Raw genomic sequence first — 14,951 nt, 5'->3', positions numbered from 1 at the left:
AACTTTAGATGCTACAGGCCCCAATGTACCATTGTACTTTATCATAAGTAACACTTGCAGGTTTTTTATGGTCCTGACCATGTTTTAGTGCTGTGGGATCAGTAGTTAATTCATTTTTGAACCCAGTCTCCTAGAACTGAGCTCTTGTGTAACAGCCATGGGATACTTCCATCATCCAGATCCATAGAGCAGCACATGAGCTGCATGCTGGAGCGGAGCAGACTTGTGGCAATGTGTTGACCACACTTCCTTGGGATATGTGTCAGCAGATTGCCTCTCTGTGGCCAGGGAATGAGCCTTTCCAGACAGTTGGGAAATGTAATTCAAATGCTGCGTACTGCAAGTTTTAGAAGTGCAGGAGCTCAGCATGACAGCCCCCATAGCAACATCCCTAAAGAGGGGCCCAAGCTGCTGTCAGATTTATTGATCTACATTTCTTATGTGCACTTTTACTATTAGTATATAGGTCTGGGGTGGGGGAAGCGATTTATCTGTTTGTGGGTAGTGATAATAATAATAATAATAATAATAATAATAATAATAATAATAATTTAATGTTTTTATCTTGTATTTTTATGTTGTGAACCACCCTGAGATCTACAGATGAAGGGCAGCATACAAATTCAATAAGTAATAATAATATATACACAAACAAAATCTGGCGACTGTCAATATGTAAATGTTTGCAATTTCTGGAAAATGTGATATAAGGTATAGAATATACGTTGTTTGATATTGATATTGATTTGAGACGGTCAGCATTCATTGAGCGCATTATGCAACACATAGTTAAACTGTGGAGCTCATTGCCACCAGAGGCCGTGATGGCCACCAATGTGGATGGCTTTAAAAGAGGATTGAGACAAATTCATGGAGGAGAGGGCTGTTGATGGCTGCTAGTCACATTGGCGATGTTCTGCCACCACAGTTGGAGGCAGCAGTGCATCTGAATACCAGTTGCTGGAAGCCACAGGAGGGGAGAGTACTCTTGTGCTCAAATCCTTCTTGCAGGTTTTCCGCAGGACCCTGTGAGAATGGGATGGTGGACTAGATGAGCCATTGGCCTGATCCAGCAGGCTCGTATGTTCTTAGGAAAACCACAACCCATCAGCGGGCAAGATCTGAAGTGCTGCAGCTAGAGTTCTGCCTGCACATAAGGGCTTCTCACCTGTGGGAGATCCATCTGCCGCCCAAAATGCCCCCTTCAAGCCCCCATAAGCAAAGATCTGCAATTGGAATTGTCACTCTTTCCTGACGTGCAGGCATGGAAGAGCTTTATCAGGCAGATTCCTAGAAATCGTAAGCGAGGGAGATAGTTGAGTCAAGGGATTCCAGGATAATTCTTTATATGTATTTGAACAAACAGCTCTTTGCTTAGAGAATTAGGTATTTTCAGCATTGTTTTGGCTGAAAATAGCCCCCTATAAAACTGGAAACATTTTTTTAAAAAAATGAGATTCAGTGGTGACCTTTATCAGCTCTGATGACAGCTATAAATCAGGCTGAAATTCTCATCAGCTTGCTGGACAGAATTCATTACAGACCAAGATTGCTGTGTTATTTTCTGTCTTTGATTGAGGGACGCCCTATTAAAATGAATTCAGCTTCAATAATATGAATCACACATTTCAAAACACAAAAGGAGGCCTATTACTCATTGATTCTTAGGACGACGATGATTACAGGACTTGGAGACTACTGAAGCCTTATTGTGTTTTGCTTTGGGTCACAAAGCTGATCAATTTCTGCTTCTTTAAAGCAAGCCAATTTGCTCTTCATTAAATTTCGACCCTTTGCTGATGACGCATATTGACTGTAGCAGCAAGATCTACAGCCCCAGCAGATCAATGATGGTTCACTTTTTTTCTTTTCTTCTCTTCTTTTCAGTAGGGTCCGAATTTCCAAAAAGAAGTGAAATCCTTCAAAGATGGTTTAATCATTCAGAGTATAACATGCATAAACACATTGTCTCAATTGCCATGGGAATAACCATGTGGCTTGATTTCTCATGTAGCTCTAGAACAGAGAGGGGAAACATGTGGACCTCCAGGTGCTGTTGGACTGCAATGCCCATCATCCTTGATCGTTGGCTATGCTGTCTCAAGGTGATGGGATAACTAGTCTCATATGATCAACATGCCTAAATCCAATTAATGCAGGAAGGGGTTAATGCCATAGAGTAAGCTGTCCTGCCAGGTTTAGCAATGTCTATTTCCCTTGACTTTGGGAAAAACTAGGAACTTCCCTGTATAGGGAAGTTCTAATGACTGATGTTTTAATGTATTTTTAATCTTTGTTGGAAGCCGCCCAGAGTGGCTGGGGAAACCCAGCCAGATGGGCTGGGTATAAATAAATTGTTGTTGTTGTTGTTGTAATCAAGTCTTTGTTCTCCCCCTGTCCTCCCGAGAAGCTCAACATGTGAAGAGGTTTGAGCTGGTTGCTACAGCTCAGACCACATGGCTCTCACCAGCCGCTCTTGAGGACCTAAAGCAATAATTTAGTAATTTTTCACCAGTTTGTGAAAGCTAAATTTTACTATCCGTGCAACCTTTTCTGAAGCACGTGAATCTGACCTCTGGAGAGTTTCTAAGAGGGGATTTGGGAAGTCACTTTAAAGGGCGTATTTTAAAAGTCTAACAGCCTATATGTCTACACTTTACTTTGCTGCATATTCTGTGACTTTAAATCTCTGCTGGGATTCTGTCACCAAAGTGTTCTTCCCCTAAACTTGGATCTTGGTATCCAGGAATTTTCACCAACAATCCGGAGGGTCACAGATGGTGCCCATCCCTGCTCTAGCATGCTTGTTTTTCTTCTGTTGGAGGCTGCATTTCAGATGGATAGTGTTACATGCATTCACAAAAGAATCACTTGACATTCAAAAAATATTTTAACTATACCTAGATTTGTGGCCCTTGGGGATTTGTTACACATCTGCAGTAACATGGATTTAGTTACCTCTTAACACACAAAGCCATTTTATTACGCAAGCAGGGCTGGCTGAAGAGGGACAAATTCAGGGAACATTTCAAGGCTTCCTGTGGGAACCTGAATCTACATTAGAGATAATGAAAACAAATCCTACTGCACTTTAACTGCCAACAAAAGGATGGTCAACTAAAATCCAGGCAGGGTGGAAGTGGAAAGAGATATGTTTAAAATCTCTGGTTTTGATCATAGGAATTCAGCTATTGCTAGTATATACAGCAGTAGTTTGCAAACTTACTTTCTTTTTTAAGTGGACAGTTATTTATCACATTTGCTGCAGTGCTGTCTTTTCAGTCTGTACCAGTTGGTTTGAGTTAAATTGCCTGGAAACAGTATTGTTGTGCATTTCAAGGCAATAGAAGTTCATACATGCCGTTTTCATGGAACTCTTTCAACACTGACCTCTGTGCATCTGCCAAAGCCCCAAATGGTGCATGAAATTCTAGATGTAACCTAGAGGTTCTGAGTTAGTTCACATTCATGACAAACGCTGGCTGGGCCTATTAGGAACCCAGGAAGTCTGCCTATATCAGGTCAGACTATTTGCACATCAAGCACAATGTGCTAGTTCTTATTGACAGAGGTTCTCCAGCAGGGAAGTCATGAGAAATTGGATTCAGTTCAAATTTAAAGGTGGACTTGCCTGGTTTGCACTTTCCAAAGCAATAGGCAAACTGTAACACAGCCCTCCTTCTAATTTTGCACTTCTCTGAATTTTGCAATGCAGTTCTCCAGCCAAGTTAAATCTATAAAAATGCATATAATAGAATAAAGTGTTCATATGAATGCATATATTGATGAAAATAACATAAAACCCACATTATATTAGGAGAAATTGCATGCAAAAATGTGTACTAGGAGAAAACACGGATGAATGTTCAGGAGGAGGCAGTGGCATAGTGTGGGGGGTGCAGGGGGGGCCGGCCGCACCGGGCGCAACATCTGGGGGTTAGGGCAAATCCACGGGTTAGGGGGCGCAAATCTACCCAAATCATCCTTCACACTGTTGTTCTGTTCTCTCCTCTCATCTTTAGATACAGAATTCATTTATAGAAACCGGAACGGCTCTGTGATACTGCACAATGTTGAAACAAACAACTCAACGGTGTTAATAGACAACAAAATAATTGTAAGTACCACATTTAATGGGCAGGTTTATTTCACAGTTGTCTGGTTTTCAGACCAATAAAATGGCTTTAGTTTACTTCTTGTACCAACTTGAATAAGTAGTACACTTATTAAATATCTTGGCCTTGGCGGCAGCAGAAAATGCAAAACACAGATCTTTTAACATATCTAGAGCTCAGATTCCATACTTGGCTTGACAGATAGCTGCAGCATTTTGATCTTTCCGTTTCTAACTGCTTAATGGTCTGTGTGCCATTTGAGACACGTGAGCCAAGCCTAGCTCAGTAATAATGCCAAGTTCCATTATGAAACACACAGGCAGTTTTATCTTATCATCTTCTTAAAAGAAGCAAGCAAATGTATCATGCTCATGTTCTTGGATTTCAAATTTATGCACCTGCATTCAAATGAATTTATTTGCAATAATTCTTTTTCTCTTTAGGTGTCCATGAAAGCTATTCGATATGAAGTTTCACCAGACAAAAAATACGGACTTTTTGCCTATGAAATTGCGCCGGTAAGTAGACAGACTGTGTTACAGACAAATAATTAACTGCATTTTCCTATTTGACATGATGGCCGTAGCTCCAGTCTACATTTTACCCAGATATTCCTACAGAAATGGTACACTTTGGTTGCTAAAGAAGTTTGGGCTTGTTCAAACATAATTTTAGACAATAAAAATATCAGCTCAGTTATATCTTAAAAATCGAATACTGCAAAATGGAGAGCAAGAGGGAATAGCTGGCAAAAGCTATTAAAAAAGGAGGGATGGAGTATTAGCTAAAACGACATTGCATTCTTCTTTCAAAGTGGTATATCCTCAATGCAGGGAGAGGCAACCTTTGACACTTCAGATGTTGTCAGACATTGGACATGCTGGTTGTCATTGATGGGATTTGGCACATATCCCAGCAAGCGGTCACCGTTTAGAGTAAAGACAGGGAAGTGGTCATTACTTACTAGCACACATTGTGAATGTTAATTGATGGTTCCTCCATTTGACCAGTGTAGTGCCACTGATTTTATCTGCATGAATGAGCATAACAGCCAGTGCTGCAAAGGCCACAATTATCTTTATATCTGCTGTGGAATTAGTTGGGCGCATGAGAAGGGGCCTTGAGATCCCAGATGCTGGATCTCCTTATAGACCTGGGATTCTTCCACTTTTGTTTCTGTACAACTTCCAACACTACACACAAAAAGGTCAGATGTTTCCTCTTCTTTTTAAATACTTGAAGGATTTTTTTATTTTTTTAGTTTGAGATAAAAATTTGCATTTGCCAATATAGAGAGGGAGACCTGAGTACTGTCACCAGCCACAGTGTAACACAGCATGAATAGAAGTGTTTTTAAATGCAATGAAATCCTGGCTCGTAGTCAATGGGCTTAGAAAAGGGGAAGCAATACCTTTTAATAATTACGCTGTTACCTCAGGGACCTTTTCTCCTCTTCGCATCACTGGGATGTAGATACGGAAATGGAAGATTATAGTGTACTCCCAGTTGTCAAATGAAAAGTTCTGAGAGAAGGCGTTCACTACAGAAAAGCTTCATCACGAAAAGGTTGTGGCAGTTCTGGAAAAGTTATGGAAAGGGGCAACTGAAAAGGAAGGAGGAATCTACTCCCCCACCGCCCATATGAAGAAAAATTACAGTTTGGAGCTAGGAATAAGGTGTGCAAGGGGGAACTTGATATAAAATTGCTCATGAAATTATTCAGGATGTGAAGAGAGACATTTTTGCTGCAAAATACTGGAGCCTGGGATCATTCAGGGAAGCTGAATGTTGGAAGGTTTTTGTGATGGGATGTTGAGCTGCTTGTGCGTAAAGTTACTAATCCCTCAGTGTTTGGCTAAGTCCACAAACCACTGTCTGTAACGGAGCCCCATAAACATGGCTCCGTCAGTCGCTGGCAGAATCCGACAGTGGGCGTTTACGGAATTTCTTCCAGCATAAAAGCTCCTTAACGGAAACACGTCTTCTGGACTCTCTACGTGACAATTTCCGGCGAGGAGTGGGTGTCCCTATAGGAGGTCTTGAAACCTCCTCGCTGTTCTCGCTGGAATTGTCTCTGAGTCCTCCTTCCGACTCACTATCCCTTGGAACTGCCTCTCTCCCCCTGCTGGTTCCCTCATCAGCTGACAAGTCTCTGCCAGCCTCTGTGAGTCTCTTCCTCTCCAGTTCTCCCGATGGCAGTTCCCTGACAGTTTTGGACAGACAAGATGAAATACTTCTTTATCAGAGCCGGCCCACCCATTTGGTAGCATGAAACAGCTGCCTCAGGCAGTGTAAATGCAAGAGGAAGCTGCCCCACCACTGCCAGAGAAGCAACCCAGGTCAGAGGAGGCAGCAGCTATGACAGAGCAGCACAGCCTTCCACCTCCCATTTTTGCCTCCAGTCTTCTCTGCCCCTAGGGGGTGTCCAGGGGCAAAGCTCTGTGGAACAAGGACACCTGCTATCTGGACAGTTCACATGATTCCAGTAAGCTCCCAGCTGCTATAGAGTCTGACTCTGAAAACACATTATAGGCCATTAATGCCAAGAAATCCCATAACAAGGCAAGAAAGCTAGTAGTATATAAAAGGATGTCACATAGAGGAGGGAGAAAGGTTGTTTTCTGCTGCTCCAGAGAAGCGGACACGGAGCAATGGATCCAAACTACAAGAAAGAAGATTCCACCTAAACATTAGGAAGAACTTCCTGACAGTAAGAGCTGTTCGACAGTGGAATTTGCTGCCAAGGAGTGTGGTGGAGTCTCCTTCTTTGGAGGTCTTTAAGCAGAGGCTTGACAACCATATGTCAGGAGTGCTCTGATGGTGTTTCCTGCTTGGCAGGGGGTTGGACTCGATGGCCCTTGTGGTCTCTTCCAACTCGATGATTCTATGATTCTAAGTCCAGCCAAGTGCATCAGGACCTGGACATCTGGTTGAATACACTACATGTAGCAGAAAGTGGGTGATACTAAGCAGGTGAAGCTGCAACGGGCTTTTCTGTTTGTCTTAAGAAATCTGTATTTTCCCAAGTGGTTCACACTGCCATCTAGCAGATGCAAAGAGCATAAACCAAACTTCAGTAGACAGGGAGGTTGTTGGTCCTGTAGCTGTACAGACAAGTCTTTGCTGCAGTGATTTCCAGTCTCCCCCTTTGTGAAATTTTCTATACAATGGAACCTCAGGTTGCGAACATGATCTGTGCAGGAGGCACGTTTGCAACCCGCAGCGTTCGCAACCTGCAGCGCCGCATCTGCACTCGTGTGGTTCATGATTTGGTGCTTCTGTGCATGCCCAAAGCACGATTTAGTGCTTCTGTGCATGCGCGAGTGCCAAAACCTGGAAGTAACCTGTTCGGCGCTGTACGCAACCCAAAAACGCGTAACCTGAAGCGTCTGTAACCCGAGGTACCACTGTAATTTGCCTTCTAAACCTCCTTCCTAAATCACTCTATAAATTTAAACAGAAGGTAAATGTCAATGTCTCTCACAGCTGAAATAACACATTAATTCTAATCCTTCTGTTCCCAGTGCTAGAGTTAAGGATGAACTATTAACATTTATTACTACTGGATTCGGTTCCTCAGATGTCCAAAGATTTTGGACATACAAATTGGGTCCAGATAACAATATTCTTCTGCCCATTGCCTCCCCCAACATCCTAAGCGACTTAGATTCAAGATGGGTTTTTTTTTTAATTTTAAAAAACAAACACCTGTGTATAGAGATGCTTGAAAGTGCCTGATAAAATATTTGGCAGTAGGGCTAAGTGAAATTCTGAGGGCCAAGGATAGGACTTTAGTCCTTTATCCATCCCTAAGAACAGCCAAAGCAAAATAAATTGTGAAAAATTGTGCCCAGCTTGTATAATTGATATGGGTTGCATCATCTATTTAGGTTTGAAGATACTTGGTGCAAGCTTGTTATCCCCACCCTGTCCCATGTGAAATAAAACATGTTTTGCAGCTTGGAATATGGCTATCCATCTTTTAAGGAGATTTAACATTAGCACCAAAATAGCAAGCAATCAGCAGAGTAAACTTCTGGACAAATAAATCCTTATAAACTCTTTTCTTTTTTGGCACATTTTGTAGAAAAGCCAGACTACAGAATATAGCTGCAATGCCGTGCATTCTTACTCATGCATAAGTCCCTTTGAAGTCAGGGTGATCTGCTTCTAAGCAAACGTGCATAGAATCGATCTGTAGAATAACCTAAAAGGCCAGTATATTCCCTCACCTTATCACAGGTGCATTAGGCACAATGTTTTCTCTTACCTGCAGAGCAAAAGAGACTTAAGTGGAGTTGCAGGTCTAGAAAGAGGCAGCTCTACTGAATATCTAAAAAGTGGCAAAGCAAAGTTAAACATGCATTTTCTTTTTATCCAGCTGGAATTCTACATTTTCAGGATTGTGTGATGATTCAGAATTTAGCAACAAGGGAACTAAGCAGAGCATCATTCCACCAGCACGTAAAAGAACTGCACTGGCTGCCAATATTCTTTAATTTAATTTATTTGTTATTACATTTATATCCCAGCTTTCCTCCAAGGGATACAAGCTGCCACCATTTCCCTTTTTTTTTTATCCCTACAACAACCCTCTAAGGTAGGTTAGGCTAAGAGACTGTGACTGTCTCAAAGGCACCCAGGGTGAGCTTCATGACTGAGTGGAGATCAAATCTCCTCTTGTTTCCCAAACCTTGGTTTCCCAAGCCTTAGTCCATACTAACCACTACATTGCACTGGTTACCATACCAAGGTTAAGCTTTTGTTACTATTGTACGAAGTCCTGAACATCTTGAGCTCAGAATACCTAAGAAATTGCCTTCTCCTCCCTACAGACCCATGTGGTCACTAAGATTGTGGTCCCATTGGCACTATACATTTGAAACAGTATCATACTACATTAGGGACGCGGGTGGCGCTGTGGGTTAAACCACACAGCCTAGGACTTGCCAATCAGAAGGTCAGCGGTTCGAATCCCCGCAACGGGGTGAGCTCCCATTGCTCGGTCCCTGCTCCTGCCAACCTAGCAGTTCGAAAGCACGTCAAAGTGCAAGTAGATAAATAGGTACCACTCTGGTGGTAAGGTAAATGGTGTTTCCGTGTGCTGCTCTGGTTCGCCAGAAGCGGCTTAGTCATGCTGGCCACATAACTCAGAAGCTGTACACCGGCTCCCTCGGCCAATAAAGCGAGATGAGCACTGCAATCCCCGAGTCGGTCACGACTGGACCTAATGGTCAGGGGTCCCTTTACCTTTACCATACTCCTTTAAGCAGTCACAAGGAATCCAGAGAGCTGTAGTTTGTTAAGGATATGGAGAGTTGTACGGAGATACCCTATTCCCCTCAGAGAGATACAATTCCCTGAGTTCCCAAGGAACAAGGATTGATTGTTAAATCCCTCTGGGAATTTAGATAGATGATAGATAGATAGATAGATAGATAGATAGATAGATAGATAGATAGATATAGATGTACATACCAGCTGGACAAAAGCAGCTGAGAAAGGGAATTTAGTGAAGGAGTGTGAAGTGAAGAGTTAAGAACCCTTCTTCTTCCTGTCACTTCTTTCATTTAAAACAGAAATCTTCCCACCCCTTCTACTGCTACAATTCCTTTTTGAATTTTTGGTGCAGGGCCTGGGTAATCTATCCCATGCCTCCCATTTTACAACTTCTTAAGTCCTAAAAATCCATTCATAGGAGCTGTTTTGTTCGCAATGCCCTTGTGCATTGCTAAGGGTACCAGAAGCCTTAATCTGCCCATTAGTCGGGTGATGTTCCAATGGAAACTTATAATATGATGTCATTTAATGCTGGAGGGCTCCTGCTGTGACAGAGCCTTCTGTGCAGGGTCCAGGATGAGTGCCTTTGCAATCTTACTTAACAGTGTGCATTAGTCAAAAAGATTATCCCACCTCTGAGTGAAAGTAGGCAGCGTCTTTGAAATGAATGTTTTGGAGCTGTTGGTTTTTCCATTTCCCTCCCCCCCCCCCCCCCAAGTAGTTTTAATAAGCCTAGTTCTCTCCTGGCTTATGCAAGTGAAGCCTCTGCCTCAGATCTCATTTTTCAAAAATGTCTCTGATAATATTAAAAGATTCATGTAAGAGGAAAGGAATGGAAACTAGGTGAGAGCAGCTTAGAATAGGCTGCCTTTGTTGCCTTCTGAGTCACAGAGACCAGGAAGAAGAAAAAGAAAAGCAGAGGTGGTATCTTTTCATTTATTTATATTTATTTCAAAAATGTATATTCCACCTGTCAGGGCAAAACCTTCCCAAAGTGTCTTATACCAGCGCCATCACCCTCGATGCATCAGATACAGCAGCAGAGGCTTTCGTGTTAGGGCAAATAGGGTGAAGTTTCACCAATCCCTTGCAAATTACGTATTTTAGGGCTAGGGAGGGGGTGGTCTGTGTTGAGCTTTATAGTTTTATCTGCTAGTTTGTAGGTGGGACTGTTGTTTCGTGTGTTGCTTGCATGCAGCTAATGTTTTCTGTCACTGTTATGGGGGAAGGCTGTTGTTTTGGTTTTGTTTTCCCAATGTGCCGTATGGAATATCGATGTGTTATATAAGTACGCACACACACACACACACACCTTTTATGATATGCAGAGGAGGAGGGAAATTCATGGAGGAGAGGGCTACCAGTGGCTACTAGCCAAGATGCCTAGGCTCTGCTGAAGGAATGGGTTTCTGTGCAGTCAGTTTGAAACTGACCCAAAATCCCCATTTTTCCTCCTCCAAGGGAGCATTTCTAAAATACTCTAACTTGAGCTCTTGAGCCAAAACCCAGCTGTATAAACAAGTGCTCAAAGCTCTCTCCCTTATCAGTCCGTGACGGCAATGGGTGGCCTTGGCTGTTCCAGTGGAGCAGGGATGGCACTCTGTCTGTCTTATCTTACATCTTGACCACACTCTGACGCACAGACTTAGTCCGGGAACGGCGCCAGGAGTTGGTGACCTCTTGCTCCAAGATAAGAGTATAGGAACAGGAATAGGACACCCTTTTATGGTCAAGAGTACAGGAAGAGGAAAACCCTTTTATGGTTAAGAGTAAGGAGCAGGAACATCTGTGATGTCAACTTGCGTGTATAAGCTGACGTGGCTGGATTCCTGGGGAAGGGGGGAGAGAGTGCCTGGAGGTTATATATGCTGCATGAAATCTCTCATTTCTTTGGACTTGCTGTGGACTGACCACGCAAGTGCCTTCTGCTATCTGGAGAGCAGAATAAACTCTTTCTCTGAATCAATCTCGGTGTCATTTGACTTCCTTCCTCCCTCCCGGGAGCAACGCAAACCCCACCAGTCGGTAAAGTCTAATAAGGCTACACTGCCTCCACAGTTGGAGACAATAAGTGCTTCCAAATACCAGTTGCTGGAAGCCACAGGAGGGGAGAGTGGCTCCTGTGTTCGAATCCTGATTGCGGCTTTCCTATAGGCATCTGGTTGGCTTCTGTGAGAACAGGATGCTGGGCTTTATGGGCCATCAGCCTGATCCACCAGGCTCCTTTTATGTTCATAGTGTATTTGTGCATATTTTTTCAATGGAAGTCGCTTGGAGACCCTTTGGGTGGCAAGCGGCTAGTAAGTTTAATAAGTAATAAACAAACAATGTTGGTCTCCCCTGAGTCGCCCCCCCCCATTCTGCCTTCCTGCCTTACTTACAACTAGTCTAAGGGACTGATGGCCTTGCCTGTCAGCTTCTCCCTCATTAGTCTCAGTGTTTTCCTTGTAAAACTCCACAGCAGGAGGCAGATGGGGAGAAAATTAGAATGCTATGTGATCTGATGGTGAATTTGGGGTGACCCAATGCAAAAATCCTGAGGATCCATGGGCTTTTACCTCCCCACTCCCAGGCAGCCTCCTTTATCTCTAGTGTCCCTTATCTCCCTCCGATCGCTTGCTGATCAGCGACTTTGTTTCAACACCCACTTCCCTCTTTCAAAAAAAAAAGCATGATCTGCTTTTCGCCCCTGGGCAATTTGGCTCCAGGGACCACACATTTGCTCCATAAGACGCACAGACATTTCCCCTTACTTTTTAGGGAGAAAAAAGTGTGTCTTATGGAGCGAAAAATACAGTACTTGTGCCTGGTTATTATTGGTACCAGGTCCATCCACTGTTGAGCTCCTTGCCTTCTGTCATTCCAGCCCCATTGGGTATCAGCCACAAATGCAGAGTCGATCACACACAAGTGTGGGGAGGCCTGTATATACACATTGATCTTATTCTATTAAAATGTGCATAGGGAGTGCCTGTGTGTTTATTCTAATGAATTCATATGCATGCTTGTTGTCTGCTTTTAGAATAGCTAAAAAGGGCAATCGACACACATTTATTTTTTTCCAATCAAACCTGAGGGAGAACTTCTCAAGTTGGTTGGCATCAAGCAGTGCCATTCTTTCCCATATTTTTTTGAGAGACGGACAAATGCTGGATTTATAGAGATGAAACTGCTGGTATGAGGGTTTTGATCGAGGGCCACCTCATCATCTCAGTGGGATATAGAAGCCCAAGTATAATTCTTCAAGTCGGTTTCTCTTTGGCTGCTTTGACAGACAGGCATGGATTTATATATATATATAATCCATTCACTATCTTTCATTTAAAGTGCCCTAATCTTTAGGACATGTAGGAGCCAGCCAGGAATTAATTGGTAACTAAAGTGATGAGGTGGTGCAAACCTACCTGGAATCACCTGCTTTGATATGGAAGCTTTTCCCCTTATCTCAAATGGTTGCCCACTCACAGGTTTTTTGTTTTGTTTTGTTTTGTTGTTTTGTTTAAAGGGCATCCTTCTCATGCTCAGAGATTTTACACCTGTCAGTTCCTGAAAATGATTTAAGTTCTACCTGATCGTCTTAATTTTTGCAGTTTTTTTAAAAAATAAATCTTTTAAATATTCTTTACGTGTTAGTGGTCATTTTTGTAGGTGATTTAATAGATGAATCAGTTAAAATTTGGGTTGACTAAAAGAGGCTTTGTTTAATTTTGCAAGAGGGTTAATTAATTTTTTTTAATGGAGGTGTTTATGAGCATGGCAGGTGGCAAGCCCCATTTTTTTAAAAAAAAAAAAGGAATTCCCTTTCTGAGATAAAACTTCCTGCAACACACATGCACACAACTACTGATTTGTTCATTTGCTAATTTAATTGGTCGATGGAACGACTGGACCATAATAAATAAACAAAACCAAGCACTAAGAAGCAAGAACTCTGATTATTTTATTTGGGGAACTGACTTGTGGGTGGAGGGGATTTTCTCCCTTGATTCTCTCCCATAATATCTTCCCTGTTTCTCTCCAGCACGTTATCCCATATCACTTTCATTGTCTTCCCGCTTGGTAAGGCCACTTGATGCCACCGAAGCTGATGCTACAATAAAACAATTACTATTTGGTGCTTTAGGACTCTTTCATTGCATTTCTCCCACATTTGCATTCATATTTAATGCTTGTAGTCCCCTTCTATCTGAATGGAATCCTATTTCTTAAAGAAATGAATATTTTGAAGAAGGAAAGGTGAAGATTCCTATCCTTCAGGTGTCGGTTTTTGGAATGATAAATATTGCTCTAACTTAGCTCCATGGTTGCCGTTGTCATTTCCATTTATATTCCTCCCTCCCAAAGGAGCCCCAAGCAGCAAACCACTTCAATAACAATATCATTAAAAGCATTCCAAAAACTGCTTAAAACAATCGCATTCTCTCAGGCAAGGATTTTAAGGTTTCCAGGAACACTGCATTTCAGCCAGCAAATGTCTGGGCAAAAAGGAATGTTTCTAAATTCCTCTTGAAAGTCAGTAATGAGGATGACACATGCACCCATCATTGTGCTCTAGAAGAAAGTTTGAAAGAAGTAATGTTCTACCCGTCTCCTGTTTTGGCTGTCGATTCAGGCAAGTAGGTAATGGGAATGTGAAGTGTTCAGAATTTAATCCAACAGCATTGTCTTTTGTGGAGACTTGGCAGCTCGTTTTTAGAGTAAGAGCACAGTCAATTCCTGCACTATTCAAAGCCATTCCCGGATTTTTGGCACTCTCTATTACAAAGATGGATTCTCCAGAGACAGTATTACAGTGTTTCCTGAACTAAGACTTCTGTGTCTTGGTGGGCACGCTCAACCCACCTAATTGTGATAAGTTGCATGACTGCAGCACCTCTTGCCAAAGGACTCTCCAATGTTTGTGTACAGTAAGAAGGGTTTGTTTTGTTTTGAGCCAGGTTTTGCGCCTAGACTTCTAACTGGATAATTTATAGATTGCAGATTGAATTTTAAACTGTCTGGGCAAACAGAGACCTTCTAACGCCGTGTACAAAGATCCACGGGCTTGTTGAGTGGATAGATCTTAATAACTTGTAAGCACTGCATAGTGCTGTGCAAGGCCTTATGGTAATCTAAATTAACCACTGCAGTTTGTGTAATTGGTAATAAAAGGAACACCAGAAACTAAATGAAGGGGAAAGTGGCTTTGCTGAGTGACAACAGTGAGATATTAAACGGAGAATACTTAATTGCTTTTATTATGAATGGCTAAAGCTGTAATGGTGTGACAGAGATAAAGAATTGCCCAGATCTTCCATAAAGCTATTTGTTCTTTGTTTCTAATTTAGCAGTCCATTATGGTGGTGTTAGCTAGCTAAAGTACAATTGAATAACTTAAGAAATTCAAGATTTCTGCAGGAACATACATAATGCACTGAGACTTTTAGGGCTGCTACAATAGAAGTTATCTGTTTTCTGGTTAATGCAATGTGACTGCATATTGCTGAAAAACATGGAGGAAATTAATCGTTGCTGTAATTAGAACCAGCCCAATTATTGGCTGGGGAAGGATTGATT

The 14,951-nt window shown here is 42.2% G+C and overlaps 1 protein-coding gene across 6 annotated transcripts in view; it reads left to right on the top strand.

The window, feature by feature from the left end:
- Window positions 1-14,951, top strand: part of DPP6 (dipeptidyl peptidase like 6) — a 491,459-nt gene that overhangs the window by 361,757 nt on the left and 114,751 nt on the right. For all 6 annotated transcript variants that reach the window (XM_083579470.1, XM_083579472.1, XM_083579469.1 and 3 more), the window contains exons 4-5: window positions 4,023-4,117; window positions 4,559-4,633. In XM_083579470.1, coding sequence (XP_083435596.1) covers window positions 4,023-4,117; window positions 4,559-4,633 — 170 coding nt within the window. The remainder of the gene's footprint in view (window positions 1-4,022; window positions 4,118-4,558; window positions 4,634-14,951) is intronic.

Source organism: Podarcis filfolensis, assembly GCF_964270895.1.
Source record: "Podarcis filfolensis genome assembly, chromosome: 12".
Lineage (NCBI taxonomy): Eukaryota > Metazoa > Chordata > Lepidosauria > Squamata > Lacertidae > Podarcis > Podarcis filfolensis.
Note: the sequence above shows the minus strand (reverse complement) of the source record. Positions and strands in the feature narration are given on the sequence as shown.